This window comes from Ascaphus truei, chromosome 5, assembly GCF_040206685.1.
Source record: "Ascaphus truei isolate aAscTru1 chromosome 5, aAscTru1.hap1, whole genome shotgun sequence".
Taxonomy (NCBI): Eukaryota; Metazoa; Chordata; class Amphibia; order Anura; family Ascaphidae; genus Ascaphus; species Ascaphus truei.
The window spans coordinates 288,796,223-288,812,158 of record NC_134487.1 but is presented as its reverse complement, the minus strand read 5'-3'; the positions used below and the strand labels follow the sequence as shown (position 1 = coordinate 288,812,158).

The 15,936-nt window shown below is 44.8% G+C and overlaps 1 protein-coding gene and 1 long non-coding RNA gene across 2 annotated transcripts in view; one reads left to right on the top strand and one right to left on the bottom strand.

Moving 5' to 3' along the window:
- Positions 1-1,267: 1,267 nt before the first annotated feature.
- The window catches only part of LOC142496121 (aldo-keto reductase family 1 member C3-like), a 39,721-nt gene continuing 25,052 nt past the window's right edge, over positions 1,268-15,936 (bottom strand). Inside the window, exons 6-9 of the mRNA XM_075602548.1 lie at positions 4,211-4,320; positions 2,737-2,902; positions 2,249-2,331; positions 1,268-1,935 (exon numbers count right to left, since the gene is read on the bottom strand). Of these exons, the coding sequence (XP_075458663.1) occupies positions 1,893-1,935; positions 2,249-2,331; positions 2,737-2,902; positions 4,211-4,320 (402 nt within the window). The 3' untranslated portion in view covers positions 1,268-1,892. The remainder of the gene's footprint in view (positions 1,936-2,248; positions 2,332-2,736; positions 2,903-4,210; positions 4,321-15,936) is intronic.
- Positions 5,504-15,936, top strand: part of LOC142496122 (uncharacterized) — a 47,385-nt gene continuing 36,952 nt past the window's right edge. The window contains exons 1-2 of the long non-coding RNA XR_012801901.1: positions 5,504-5,572; positions 6,521-6,618. This is a non-coding gene — a long non-coding RNA (uncharacterized LOC142496122). The remainder of the gene's footprint in view (positions 5,573-6,520; positions 6,619-15,936) is intronic.

The window sequence follows — 15,936 nt, the reverse complement described above, 5'->3', positions numbered from 1 at the left end:
TAACCACTATTTGTGTTCATCTTTTTTACTACGTAGGACTCGTGGAGCTATCCTGCTGTCTCTGGCTGCTTGCTATTCGATCCAGCTTACACACGGTGCTGCTGTGTTTATCTGCTTCGTGATCGTCACCATGACTATGGAGGGTGCACTAAGAACTCGGTGGAGGCCATGCGCATGGGCATTCATGCTCGCGAACTTGCGCGAAGTTGACTGACACAGTCGCTGCTTGAATTGAGCCTTCACCAGCCTCAGCTGTTTGAATCAGTGGCTGAGCATTAATCTCTTTAACCTGGACTGGGACGTACCTGTCTGGTCATGTGATCACAGTGTGTGCCTATGGGGAAGGCCGCTCCTCCTCACGCCTACGGATGACATCATCTGTTTCTGCCTACATTAACTGGGGTTAGCAGCCCTTGTGGAGCAGCAGGAGAGAGTGAGAGTTGGCGATTCACATACTGAGGACATGGACGGTTGGATCTACATCCTCTTTGTTGCATCAGGACTTTGATTATTTAACTTGTGCTTATCAGTACCAATTTTCATTTTTGGGTTTTGCTTAGTTTATTGGGGACGCAGGGTTAGGGAAGTACCTTTGGTCCAACTGGACCTGAGGGAACGGGCCTGAGGAAGGGGTCTTAACTCCGAAACGTTGCCCCCCTATATCCCTCAAACCACCCAAGCCCTTACGTTCCCCTTGTGGGTTTTCCCTGTCTTTCCCCAGTGTTATTCCCCTTATTCCTTTATTTAGGGTCGTTTTTGTGCTTTGTGTTACTCACATGTATTATTCCATTTTTTATAGCTTGTGCATCTATTATTACATTTCTCATTTGGCATATTCTAAACATTTTATAGTATTCTATAAGCCAGTAAGTGCTGGAACACACTATTGCATTTTTGGTTATTATTTTGGAGGTATTAGCGTCCTCTTTGTTCCTTTTGCACCCTGCATCAATTTTTTGGAACCCTCCCCCATCCCAAATATATCACCCATAGGAGGTGCTGAGTATCACTATGCAGTTTGGGTATATTCTGTCTTTCTTTCCCATAAGTGGAATTATGTTGGAATGCATAATTAACCCCTTTGCTGCCAGAGTTGGCCAGAATCATATTGCAAAGTAAAATACTGGACTTACGGTGTATGTTACATAAATGTTATAGTACATGGAAAGAGACACAGGCAACACGCTTTTAGGAACAGGCACCATGATATTATTAGACAGAAACATGCATGTATAACTGTTTTCCATTCTGTTACTCTTACACATAATGAACAAAAGATGTCTCCTTTTATTGCAAGAAACATAAATGATGTAATGTAGGGAGCCTTGAATACATGGTCCAAAGATACATCACCCAAACCCATACTGACCAACATATGAATGTTACTTTTAGGAACATATGTGATTAAAATATAGGGGGATATACTAACTTTCAATGGCATTAGGAAGATGGAATTATTTGTAGGGAGACAGCAGAAGAATTATATCATTTTCAGATTTTAAAAAAACCAGGAAGTCGCCCCCATAAAAAAAGGAGACATGGTTGGTACTGTATCCTCAAACCAACGGCGTGAATTGTGACTACAGTCCTATTGCATTCTGGGAATGAGTAGGGCTAATTCTTTACTGAAGAATCGAGTCGATGAGTGCTATAAGGACAAATGGATATCTGCTCTCTCTCTAGAGCTGGATCTCGGTAGTGTCTCTTTTTCTAGATAGATGATGTCTTTGTAGAGAAGTCTGTGGGACAGTTAAAAAGTTTAGGATCTTCTGCTCAATATTAGAATTTCACATGTGTCAGGTATGGGAGAAGTAACCCCATATGAAGGAGCCGCTTGTCATATTGTGGCACGGATTTTCAGGGTGGTACTCGAATCATGGCATCCCATTCTCTTAATATTCATCATTATATGGGTACTTGGGGTGGTCCTTCCAGCTGGGGAAACAATGACAACGTCAGGATAAGTAATTGATAGGGAGATGTCCTGCAGTAGGAGAGCTGCATTAGGATATTCACCCATATTCAACATGGTTCTACAGCTAAATGGAAGTTAGCACATAGCTGCCGGCCACTGATGACTTCACATTGTACAGAGTAAAGAGGGTTTTTTTGTTGTATAATATTATAGCTAATTATACAAACAACACGGATATTGGTAAGCACAGAGATCCCAAATTACTTGTATTATATTATTCATAATAATAACAAATAATGTTATTAAAAGTGGAAAGCCAATGATATTACTTACTGACTGGTTTTGACATAGCGCATGTTTTTGTTGAGTGCATCAAGAGTTTTTGAGTCTTCAGCACTTAGCTGGAAGTCAAAGACCTGAAGAAAAGACAGGTTCAGTCTTGGGACAGCAAGAATTACTGAGCAGGAAACGACAGAAGAGGCGCAAGATTCAAAGAGCAGGGAGTAAGGTCAACGCACAACATAGGGTCATTTATCTGGGATACAGTATACATTAGGCGACATACAAAGTCATACAAATAGAATGTAATATGCATCATTTTAGCATCTGCATTTTTGCATTTGAGCTTCTTTCACAGTTTGACATAGGAGAGTTTTATTACTTTCGTGTTGAATCATCTTGCAGGTAAACAAGACCAATATATGCCAATGGCATTAATAGCTAAATAAAAGCCCTGTCATTGCTCTGTTTAAAAACACATAATAGGACTATTGCATGTTTCCCTAGAATTATAAACATCGCCCCCTCTGTCCTCTTATTACCTGGAAGTTTTGTTTGATCCGGACTGGGTTGTAGCTCTTTGCAAGAACAACAATGCCACGCTGAAGCAGGTAGCGCATTGCCACCTGAGCGGGGGTCCGGCTGTGCTTTTTAGCAATCGTGTTCAACACGGGATCCTCGAGGAGGACGGGACTATCCTGGTCTACCCTGGAAAAGAGGAGGTGTGATGTAGTGCAGTGTTTCACCAGCTGGTGGGTTTGGGGGCTCAGTGACAGGAGGGAGGAGAGAGAGAAATGGAAAAACCATGAGAAAAATACAAAGAGGGATTTAGGGAAAAGGACAAAGAGACAGTGACAGGCAAATATGTCAGATTCCTGCATTAATAACACAGCTGTTAGATTCCACTAAATAAAAAATGTACAGCAAATAAAAATATTACTTGTGAGCACATTCACGTGTCTCAGACAGGTTTGCAACCCGGCCTTTCCCCATTATCTCTTAGCATACAATGCTTCCACTGCAGCCAGGGATTCTGGGAAATGACATGCAAATGAGCAATCACACGTGTCATCTTTTGCTCCATGTCTATTTTAACATGGACTCCAATGAGCTTATGCCTGCTGTATTACACAGCGTTTTTTACTACAGCCCGGGTTAAAGAAGTGCAGAGCCAGTAAACCTCCTCACAGACAGTTGTTTAAACTTTTTGGGTCTCAGCATGAGGTTGGTTACTGGCCTTGCAATGTAAAGTAAGTTATGGTTTTTATTCACCGTAAACTACATTTAAAAAAATCCATTTAAACCAGAATTTTGGAGCCAACACACCAAACTTTAAAGAATGGGTGTCCCAAAGGCAAAGCAATTTCTTTCTGGCCCCAGGGGAAGATAAATGGTGAATCCCTGAAGGAGTAGTAGAGCTGGTGATCTTAAATGTTTAAGATTACAAAATGACTGTTACTTTAGCTGCTGACAATATGGGTGAGAGTCACTAAACTCAGATCTGGGATATTGTATCACAATGTCTTAACGGCCATTTATTTCACACTGATACTCCTACTCAGAGCTTAGTGTGGCGTCTTTGGCAAACTGATTTATCATCCTGCGCCTCATATTATACTCCCCGGTAATAACAGATAATTATAAACCACTCTAATGGTCAAAAGGCTAACATGAGTGGACCAAATAAATTAGATTTAATTGGCTGAAGATTTTACTGACTCAATGAGGCTGCCAGCGCTACAAATGAGAGAGAGAGTGTACCCCAGTGACTGAGGCTCACTTCAAATCAATGAGGTAGGACAGGTCTGTTTATCCATCCTCACTAAAGCCTTTGAATGTTGCAGAGAAGACACGAGAGACAAAATGATTCTCCCTCATATGTGTAAACCCACACAGATCTAAGGGTGATGTGCCAAATCCTACTACAGTAAATACAAAGTCTAACTATTGCTGTACTGGCCTAGAAGGGATTTCATGGTGAGTATACAGAAAGTCCAGTTCCAAGCTGCCTCTTACCACTTCTCATCCCTGCTGGACCCCAGCACGCTGTATCCCACCAGCACGATGTCCTGGGACTTGCAGAAAGCCAGCAGTTTACTCTGATTCAGGTAGATGTGACATTCTACCTGCGGAGGGAATGGAACTGTTTAGGATTGAATGATTTACCACTGCAGCCGTGAAACATTGTGACAACCACAGCACACACAGAGACAAATGAGAATCAGACCACACCACTTTTAAGATGTATCTATTATGGATAGGTAAGCTAAACTTATCTGAATTTTCATCTGTGGAAAGAGGAGTCTGCTAGCTCAGGTTTGGGGTGTCATTTATGAAAGAGGCTGTAGAACATTGAGATTCATTGCTAATTGCTCTAGATCGTGCTTTCTGGAAGAGCCCTAACTGTTCTCTTTCTCACACCCTAGAAAGTAAAGTGCAAGATCAAGACGAATGGTCGATGCAGTTTACTCATTCCAGGAACTGAAAGATAAATATGCATGACCAAATACACAATTTTTTGCATATCTACAGGTTAGGCACCACACATTGACAACACTAAACAATTTACCAACAATGGATAGAGATAATCAATTTGATGCTCTTTTCCACATGGTGAGATATGGGAAAACTACAATATCAAATATATACCAGTGTCTGAGGAAAACAAGGAATTTTGATGATAATACACCGGTAATAGGAGCTTGCTAGCAGACTGCCTGAATCCAAGTATGGAGACTATTGTGAGATAGTTTGGTAAATCATTACAATTCATCCCATCCACAGTATACCAGGAAAAGCACTAGAGTATGCTGCGTAGGACATACACTACATCCAAATTTAGTCTCAAAGCAAAACTATCTCTAGACAATATGTGTACAAAGTGCGCAGCTTCGGGCGGATCTTTTACACGGCCTATGGAACTGCCCAGTGGTCTAACATTTCTGGTCACGATTAGGGAACTACTGCAAAAAAGTCTGTCGATATAACAATTCACATAGACCCTGAATATGCGATTTGTGAAGTGAAACTTCTTAGCTGGCGGTGGCTCATTGGAAAATCTTATTGGGTAAAATGGGTTGAGTTGTGACTTTCTAGGAAAGGGAAGTAGCATACAGCACATGTGCAGACTGGGGCAGCAGTAGGTGGCACACGTTTTCTGCACAGACCTCAGACTCTCGCTCTCCTCTGCGATCCAGAGAAGGGAGGGAGCAGGGCTGCTGCTGCTAGGGAGCTGGGGAGCTTCTTCCATCCAGATTGGCTGCATTACACAGCAGCAGCCAATCAGGAGGAGGTAGCAGGAGCCTGGGGTGGGGCCAAAGAGCACACGAAAAGCATGGATCAGAGAGAAGTGAGGCTGTGCCCGGTGTCCTCTCTCCTGTGTGTATTTGTTCTGTCCGTGTGTTTATTTGTACTGTTGTTTGTGTTTTCTCTGGCTGTCCTGTGGGGGTGAGAATGACAGGGAGGGAGGATGAAAATACACACACACACACACATAAAATGTGTGAGAAGCAGTGAAAATGTGTGAGAAACCGTTAAAATATGAGAAGCTGTTCTTATCTTTGATTCCAGCTAAACATGGCCTCATTATTTTTGGCCTGCTTATAATTTGCAGCTGGCTAGACTTTAAGGATCAGCAAAATTCGCTGGGAGTGTAAACATCCCAATCTCCGCTTGTAACAACAAATTACAAAATGGATGACAGATACAGCATATAACAAAATGAATGACCAACAAGGGCTAGAGCAAACAAGAAAAAATGGCTGACAAGAATAGTCATTCATTTTGTTATATGCTGTGTCTGTATGCTTTAAAGTGTGGAATACAAGCGGAGATTGGGATGTTTACACTCCCAGCGAATTTTGCTGATCCTTAAAGTCTACCCAGTTGCAAATTATAAGCAGGCCAAAAATAATGAGGCCATGTTTAGCTGGAATCAAAGTTAAGAACAGCTTCTCACACATTTTCAGTGTCAGGTGAGAGGACAGATATACATCAATTCTCATGTTCACCCCCTGAAAGAATGTATAAACATTGAACCCCAGATAAGGTTACTGATCGGGTAATATGATTTTTAGCTGCCATACACATATTCATTTTGTTTTGTATTATACAGTACATTGATGTTATTTCTTGTGACATACAAGCTATCCCATAAAGGGGCGTGCGCTTTAGTTTTTAGGGTATAAATGTATCTCATTCCGTATTACCTGTCAGAGAACTTTGGTTATAAGCTGTCTCCTGTGTGCACCTGGTACTCAAATAAACGTGCTTATTATTCTGTGAAATTAACCCTCAACTTGTATTATTTAATCACGCTTTTCATAGATGGCGCCCGATCGAATAGGGACCCAACATCACGGAAGCTGAGCACCTGGAAGAACCACTCCTCGATCACTCAAACCTGAGCAGCCATAAGAATCAAGGTAAGGGCACATTTTGAAAAAAAACCCACTAAAATCCAAATTGTTTGAGTGATGTGTAGAGAGCTCGGTCTGGAAACGGTTTCTCATCTGGGTGACGGGTAAAAAACCGTAGCAGTTTCAAGTTAATTTTTTAATCTCTGTTCCTGTATCCATTTTTAAAGTATTAGAGTTGTAAGGTTTTATTGGGACTAAGTTGAGAGTCCCGCTAAAAGATTTGGTGATGAGAGGGAGTGTTTGTATGCTTAAGGGATTTTCTTCAGACCGTACCTGGGTTGTGGTACATCATTTGTTATCTAAGCAGGACAGGTCCCTGACTGTATATTTGCTCTGTCTTGTCAATAACATACCAAGTGAGTTTAATCATGGATATCTGTTTAAAAGGGGTTATCTGTATCCCTCTGTATCCATTTGATAAAAGTATAAGGTTTATCAGGGCTGGGTTGGACCTGCTGAAGTAATTCAAGTTTTTTTTTCTTTGGTATAGTTATGATGAGAAAATATGATTAGGGAACAGTCGCACGACAGGTCCTTAATTGTGTATTTACTCTATTCAGATCAATAACATGCCAAAAGAATGGTACGTAATCAAGTTATTTTGATTCTTGTAACGTAAAGTTGTGCATAATCAGCTTGTGGTTATTGTAACAGGAGTTGTACGTAATCAGCTTGCACTGGTTATTGTACATTTTGCCGTTAGAAATGATGTGTCTGCAGACAAAAATAATAAAGAATGAATACAGAGAACATAAGAGACAAATGTAAATATATTTTGTTGGCCAGTGAATGGCACTGTTTGTACAATTATCAAATATTTGCGCAAATTTTTAAAATGAAAGAGGGGTCTTTTTCTGTGGGATTGAGAAACTCAGGGAGCACCGCCTCATGTATTTTTGAATCCCATAGGGAAACCTTATGTTAATATGGGCCAAAATAATTCTGTTGAGACACAGGAGGGTCCCGATAAGAAGGACTTCCAAAATGGCTGCATTTATTTTAACTATTGAATGGACAAAAGTTAATATAATAACAAGTGAAATAGAAAGTGAATAGGAAAGAAATAGCAAGTGAATTTGGCGACAGATTATGGTAAATAATCAAGGCATATGAAGGTATTGAAGAAGTAGGTATTGAGGTATGAAAGGTTTATATGCAGAAATTGAGATGCAAGTAGAGACTGTGTATATTGTTTGGAACAGTGAAAGAAGGGAATACAAAGTGATTGTACCCCAAGGAAATTCACTCAAATGCACACCACTAATTAAGATATAGCTTTTATTTAATTATTACTCAAAAAATATATTACCAGATGTGTGTGTAACTGTATTAAAATGAAATTAAATCAAATGACAAATGCACCAAAAAAATCACCTCACATACATAGATACTCCTACTCAACAATAGTGGTAGGGTAGTGGGGAAGCTGTAGCCTATTAGGAGAGGCTCTGAGCAGGGACTACAGATCCCATGAGCCTCTGTATGCCCCATGTGACACCAGGGAGCCAATAGGGCTTAGGAAGTCTCAGCAGGCAAGTGGATACATTTTGCGCGCTGAGGCCACGTTAGTGAGTCCGAGACCGGAGCAGCCCAGGGAAGGAGGTAGGGTACAGGAGTCACGGACTCCCTGTACTAGGCCAGCACCCCCAGGGTCTGACGTAGCTAAGTACCCTCTTAGAGAGAGTGTTGCTAGGGACTGCTCTAGAGAGAGGGACCCTGTCACTCAGGATAGTAAGTTGGAGCAGGGGAGCTGTGAGGGAAGGAAGGGTGCGGGGAGCGAGTGCAGCTCCTGCGGCCCTATAGGTACCCACACCCCAGGTAGGCCCCAACCCCCCACTAGGGTAGTGGGTAATTGCTGAGGGAGGCCCAAGATAGGGACGCTGCCCTTAGTGTTGTTAGAGTGCTGCCTTGTCAGAGTCACGGCTGTCAGTGCTGTGAGGTCTGACAGGCAGGCACCTTGTTGCGCAGCACGTTGGCTGCCAGCACCCAGTGAGCTACAGCTTGCTGCTGTAGGCGCTGGGACTCGTTAGGGATTAGTGTAGAAACAGTCAGGGCTGGGAAGAGTTAGGGGAGTGGGACAGGTCATTAACCCCCTGTAGGCCCCTAGGAGTTTCCCAAAGCCACTGCAGGTTGCTGTGCTATAGGGACGGCCTATAGTATAGTGCGTGCCACTTAGATAGATAGGGACACAGCGGCTGCTGCTGTTCCTGTGAAGCGGTTCGGACCCACGTTGGGGTCCACAGAGACTATTCCAGAGTGGGATCGCCCTCGGCGGTCCACGTGTGCAAAGAGTCCGGTTGGGGATCAGATGACGTCACCCTACGACTGATCCTTTGTGAAGTGTTGCTGACCCGAGCACCGGAGTGCTCGGCAGGTACCTACAGTCATAAGTGCACCACCGGGCGCTTAGTTTAATAGTGACTGCGCAGTCACCCATTGACTCTCTCTGCAAGAGTGCGGGACATTGGGTGGGGTTCTTTGGACACTGGGTGGGATCACCTGGTGTTGGGGAAGCGTCCGGCGAGACGTCGCGGTTAGTGTCTCCTCGTGAGAGGGACACAGGTCATTATGAATGTGATGAGTTGTTATGCATGTTAATAAAGTCATTAGTTAATATACATGCTGTCTACGTGGTTATTGTGTATTGTCCTGCGAGGAACCACTCCCCCTCTGGTGGGAGCCATCGCAGGTGGAGGCGCTGCATCGTAAGTGAATACCCCTAGTATAATTGCCCCAGGTTCCCCGTGGCGGAAGCTCAGCCCTCCTGTGAGCCAACAGGTAATGCACAACACCGAGTAACACTATATGTTTCCTGCACCCCCACACTGTATCTGCGATTGGGGGGGGGGAAACCCGTTACATATATTTTATAACTTTTAACCATTTTCTTTCCAAAGGTGTCGCATTTTACTATAAGCAGTAGTTAGTGTCAAAATCGATGTGTAATATATATCATTCTAATTCTGCTGCAGATCAAGCAACCAACATCCTAGTTGCTAATTTATTTATTTGCAGAATGTTTTGCCAGGAAGTGCTGCATTGGGAGTCGCCTCTCGTTTTTGGGTGCGTCCTGGGCATAGAGTTAAATGACGGGTGATACATGGTTGCAAATGCAGTTACATAAATGAGCAGAGTATACATTATATACAAGAAATGGCAAACTTTTAGCAGAGTAGTTACAGTGGAGTGTTTGGGGAGAAAGCCAGATTGGAATTGGCTAGGTACATTTGTCTTGGTATAGTAATTGCTTAATTGGGAGTGAAATATCACAAGAGAAGCTGCACACCATGAAAAACAATCAAAATACTTGCTGATACCGGTGCTCCTGGTTCAGGGATATCTGCCTGGAACATCCAACATTAGAGAAAGTAGAAAGATCCAGGGCAACTTCGGATTTCTTTAGTAAAATTTATTTCAGCACAAAAACACAACATTTCCTCCCTCCTAGGGGACTTTATCAGTCACTTGATAAAGTTCCCTAGGAGGGATGAAACGTTGTGTTTTTGTGCTGAAATAAATTTTTCTAAAGAAATCCAAAGTTGCCCTGGATCTTTCTACTTTAATTTGGAGTGAACACATTTTTTTCCGTGACTTTGAATAGTATTGGGAAAAGGGAGATTGGCCTGTAGTTTGAGACAGTGTTTTTGTCCCCACTTTTGAAGATTGGGACAACTCTGGCAATTTTTCAGGTTTTAGAGATATGGCCTGCAGACAGAATAGAGTTGACTATGGAAGTAATTGGTTTGGCAATGGCTAGGGCACCAAGTCTTAGGAACTTCGTTCTCCCTACCTACCAATTAGATTGTAAGCTCCTCGGAGCAGGGACTCCTTCCTTAATGTTACTTTTACAATATGTCTGAAGCACTTATTCCCATGACCTGTTATTTATATTATTTGTTATTTATATGACATGTATTACTACTGTGAAGCGCTATGTACATTTATGGCGCTATATAAATAAAGACATACAGTACAATACAACTTAGATTGTAGCAAAGTCAGGTCCACATTTTAACGCCCATTAACAGCCAGAGGCAAAAAAGTTGCCCGGTAGGCCCAAAAAAAAGGCAAAAGCATCTTGGATCCTGGGACTGGGGTTGATCAGCACGGACCAGCCAGCCTGTGAGACCTCACTCCACGATCCTCCGACAGCGCCTCCGGCCGGAGTAGGGCTCGCTCTGCCCCAGCACTCAGCAGAGTACCTGCTCTACAGCCTCAGAGGAGAAGGAGGGTCCAGGCCCCGGTGCTCCAGGAGGACTCCGCTGCAATTTCAAAATGGCCTTTGCTCTTTCACTCCTGGTGGCACGGCCTCCAACACAGCCGTTATCTGCCGGTTTTCTTCATCCTCTTACTGCTGCGGCCGAGTTTATTCGAGCATTTGCCCGGTCTCGGCCGCAGCAGTAACCAGGCGCGCGCCGGGATGTGCCTGGCGCGCGCCGAAGCCGCTCAGGAGCGCCCTCCGATCAGGGCTTTCTCCCTCCCGCTGCCGGGTCCGCCGGGTCCCCAGGAACCCCCTGCCGCCGTCCCCCACATCGCGGGACACCAGGGCTCCCTCGGGGAGCCCTGGACGCGCGTGCAGGGGGCGCAGGCACCCGATGACGCGTGACCGCGCGTCATCGCCGCCGAGGGAGTGCGGCTAGCATGCCGGGGCATCCCCAGGCTTGCGGAGCTAGCCGCACTCAAATAAATCTGGTCGCCTCTGTACCTCAGAAATAGAGGGAGAGGTGCCGCTGCTCTTCCCCGCCGATATCCGGTCTTCCCCTGCATCTGCTCTCGTAACGATTTTCTTTTTAACGTTATTTGTGTTTTAATACTAATGTGCGGGAGCAGGGGGTCTTCTGAGGTGAACCAAGTTGATCTCAGCCTCGGGACCCCCTACTTCCCGAGATACAGGCCCCGTTATGGGGTGCCGGTATCCCAGTGCAGGATTTAAATCCCATGGTTACGTGACGCGGGAGATTTAAAAGCATAGGGGATACCGGCACCCCATAAAGAGGCCTGTATGTCGGGAAGTAGGGGGTTCCCGAGGCTGAAATCAATGCAGTTTAGCTCAGGAGACCCCCTGCTCCCACACACTATTACCAGCATCTCCATGCAGCTCTTCAAGGCTGCAATTGTTTCTATCAGTTGCCGCTTGCTAGGCTCACGTTAGCACTAAAAAAAAATCTGGTCGGGAGATAATTCTGCCACATTTTCTTACAATTCAACAAGAAACTCCATACAGGCATACCCCGGTTTAAGGACACTCACTTTAAGTACACTCGCGAGTAAGGACATGTCGCCCAATAGGCAAACGGCAGCTCATGTATGCGCCTGTCATCACGTCCTGAACAGCAATACCGGCTCCCTACCTGTACCGAAGCTGTGCGCAAGCGGGGAGACTATATAACTTGTTACAAATGCGTTATTTACATCAGTTCTGCACGTATATGACAATTGCAGTACAGTACATGCATCGATAAGTGGAAAAAAGGTAGTGCTTCACTTTAAGTACATTATAACTTTACATACATGCTCCGGTCCCATTGCATACGTTAATGCAGGGTATGCCTGTATAGTAATTATCAGAAACGTTGCAAGTTACTGACATGAAGGGAGTTCTGTGATTTTTTTCAGCACATTTTCTTGTTTAAAAATATATTTATTGTAGTTTTTATATCAATTAATCTTCTCCTGAGAAATGTTCCAATAGGAACTGAAACATTGGAGAAATAAACACAATGTGTATCTATAGGAGTGCCTACATCACCTGTATTAATATAAGTGCTTTGACACTGACAAATCATCCTATCGGCTTTTTTCCTATCGGCCCTTACAAAAATGGCCTTAGTTTAACCCCCCCCCCCCTCTTGCATTTGGGAGTTACTCGGCCGAGTAGGATAAAGGGGAAGGGCCAATCGGTGTGAGGAACAGTAGACGCCCCTTTTTCTGTGGAATGTTGAGGAGAGAAAAGTGACAGTTTTCTCAGAGGAGGAGCTGAGGAGAGGACTCAATTGTACATATGTTAAATAGGTTCAGTATAGGTTAAGATAATTGTTAGGTAGATAGGTAAGAATAGATTAAGGGGGTAACATTAAGTAATATTAAGTGTGCAACTAGTTATAGATACAGTTAGGAGTATTGTAACCCGAATAGGACTATCGACAGGTACTATAACGTATTGTAAATAGATAACGTTTAAATTATCAGACGGTTGTAAATGAAAATGAACAAATGGTGGAAAAGACTGAACACTTTATGAATATTAAAGGGTCTCTCATGTTGCATGTTAGAGTTAAACTGACAGATGTTCAAGAGTTGACGTAGTATAAACCAGGGTGACTGACCAGGAGCAGAGAATTTAAAGATGTGATATAAACCGGTTGACAATATACAGTCACATCGTTATACAGTTTAAATTGTTGTTATTGTATTACTTAACAAAATGGGAATGTACAAAAGGTGTAATATACAGAAACAAAGTGGAATTATTTAAATAAGCAACATGCTGTATTATGTCTGTACAATATTGTATAAGATTAAAAAAAATTTTAAAAGGTCGGGAGGGGAAGTTCTCAGCGGAAGTTTGTCACGCTGTGCCCACCACAAACTAGACGAGACCCTCGGTACTGAGGTGGGAATACAGAAAACACCACCGACAGGCACAGGGATCCGGTCTGGAGTGTGCATAGTTTATCTCACCGAGACAGGAGCAGGGAGAGTAGAATAGTCATAATACTTGCCGAGGTGAAGGTAGGAGAAGTCCGGAACGTTGGAGGTACTAGTCGCTGGGGTCGGTGCAGGAGAAGTTAGAATTGTCGAGGTCCGAGAGCCGAGTTCAGGTTAGGAGAGATGTGCCAGTGGCACTGCTGAGCCTAAATACAGTAGGTGAGACGGTCCAATCCGAACCGGAGGCGGAACCGGGGGAGTGTCAGTGCGGAGCCAGTGATAGGCTAAGGTAAGGAAGCCAGGTGAGGGTGCTGAGGGCAATCAGTGCCTGTTGCCATGGAGCTGGGGTGCGTGGCGCACGCCGCGCACAGGGAGTGTGCACCGCGATCCGGAGGCGGGAACTCCCGCTGTGAACTCAGCCCGCGTGCGCCCGCGTGGAAACGCTGGCCGGCACGAGGATGAGCTGCGCACATGCGTGGAGGAAGTGGGAGTGCGCGAGTCCTGAGCCCCATCAGCGGCCGTCAGAGCTGGTAGGAGGGCTGTGCGCCTGCGGGTAAAGGTGCGTGGCACCTGGCTCCTGACAGTATTCCCCCTTCAGGGGCGACCTCCGGGCGACTCCGGTAAGGCTTGAGGGGAAAATTCTGGTGGAACCTCTTGAGAAGAACAGGAGCATGGATGTGATGGTGAGGGATCCAAGATCGTTCCTCAGGTTCGTATCCCTTCCAGTGCACCAGGTATGGAAGAGATTTTCTAGAAATTCTTGAATCAAGAATGGACTGAATCTCGTATTCTTGTTGACCGTGTATGAGTCGCGGGGTTGGAGCCGAGAAGACGGATCTGGGAAGCGAGTACTATGGAATGCAGGTTTAAGGAGAGATACGTGGAAGACGGAAGGAATCTTCATAGTGGGTGGGAGTTGTACAGTAGGCGGAAGGCTACCGGGTTGATCTTCTCCAGAATGGGGTAGGGCCCCAGGTATCTGTCTGGGTGCCAGCTTGAGAGTCACTTTGAGTCGAATATTCTTCGATGAAAGCCATACCTTGTCCCCAGGTTTAAATTCAGGAGTCCCACGGCGGTGGCGATCGGCTTGGTGTTTCTGTCTAGAGATGGCTGTCTGGAGGTTCTCCTGGATTCCTGTCCAAGATCTTTGTAAAGACAAGATCCATTCATCTGCAGCTGGAACATCGGAGGGTGAGGTGTCGATGGGGAGTCGGGATAGATGAAACCCAAAGTTGATGAAAAACAGAGAATTTTGAGTGGATTCATTCCGTAGGGAATTGTGGGCGAATTCAGCCCAGGGGAGGAGGTCTACCCAACCATCTTGTGTAGCCAAGATAAAACAGTGTAAGTACTGCTCCTGCGTCTGGTTGGTTCTCTCTGTCTGCCCATTAGTTTGTGGGTGATACCCGGAGGAGAAATGAAAGGAGATGCCTAGTCTTTGGGAAAAAGCACGCCAGAATTTAGAAATAAATTGGGGACGCCGATCGGACACGATGGTTAATGGAACTCCATGAAGGCGAAAGACCTCTTGGACAAAAATATCAGCAAGGGAAGAAGAGTTAAGTAAACCTTTGAGAGGAACGAAATGAGTTTGCTTGGAAAAACGGTCGATAATCACCAGAATGGTATTCATACCCTTGGAGACGGGTAACTCCACAATAAAGTCCATGCCCAAGTGGTTCCAAGGGCGATCGGGAACAGGAAGGGGGTGTAGAAGTCCTTGCGGTTTGTTATGGGGCGTCTTGTTGTGGGAGCAAGTAAGGCATGCTTTGACGAATTCCTTTACGTCTGAATCCTTGGCCACCAGAAGGTTCGAGTGATAAGGTCGGATATTCTCTTGGCCCCTGTGGGTCCTGCGGATCTAGCAGAGTGACCCCATTCCAGAATCCTCTTGCGAAAGCGAGGTGCAGCGAAAAGACGACCGTCAGGAACCTCTAGACCCTCCGGAATGTTGGCCTGCTCTGCGAGAATTTTGTCTAGCACGTCAAAGGTATTAGCAGCAAGAATGTATTTCGCTGGAAGGATGGTCTCCATTTTAACCTCCGGCTTATCCTCGACAATGAATTGGCGGGAAAGTGCGCCGGCCTTCACATTTTTTGATCCTGGTATAAACTAAATTATATAATTAAAGCGGGGAAAAAAAGTGACCATCTAGCTTGACGAGCTCCTAGACGCTGGGCAGTCTCAATATAGAGAAGGTTTTTATGATCTGTAAGGATGGTGATGGGGTCTCCGTACCCTCAAGCAAGTGTCTCCACTCCTCCAGAGTGAGCTTGATGGCTAATAACTCACGGTTGCCGACATCATAGTTCTATTGGGCTGTGGAATTTTTTTTAGAAAAAAATGCGCAGGGGTGAAGCCTGGCCTGGGGAGACTTCCTCTGGGATAAGATGGCTCCTGCTCCAATGTCCGAGGCATCCACCTCGAGGGCAAATGGGGGGCTGGTGTCTAGATGAGTCAAGATGGGTGCCGAGACAAAGGCCTTTTTAAGGTGTTTGAAGGATTGAATGGCTGTAGAAGGCCAAGAGGTAGTATCTGCCCCCTTCTTAGTAAGGGCAACAATGGGAGCGACAATGAACGAGAAGTTCCTGATAAATCTCCTATAATAGTTGGCAAAGCCCAGGAATCTTTGAATGGCCTTGAGAGACGTAGGAATAGGCCAATCCAAGACCGTTT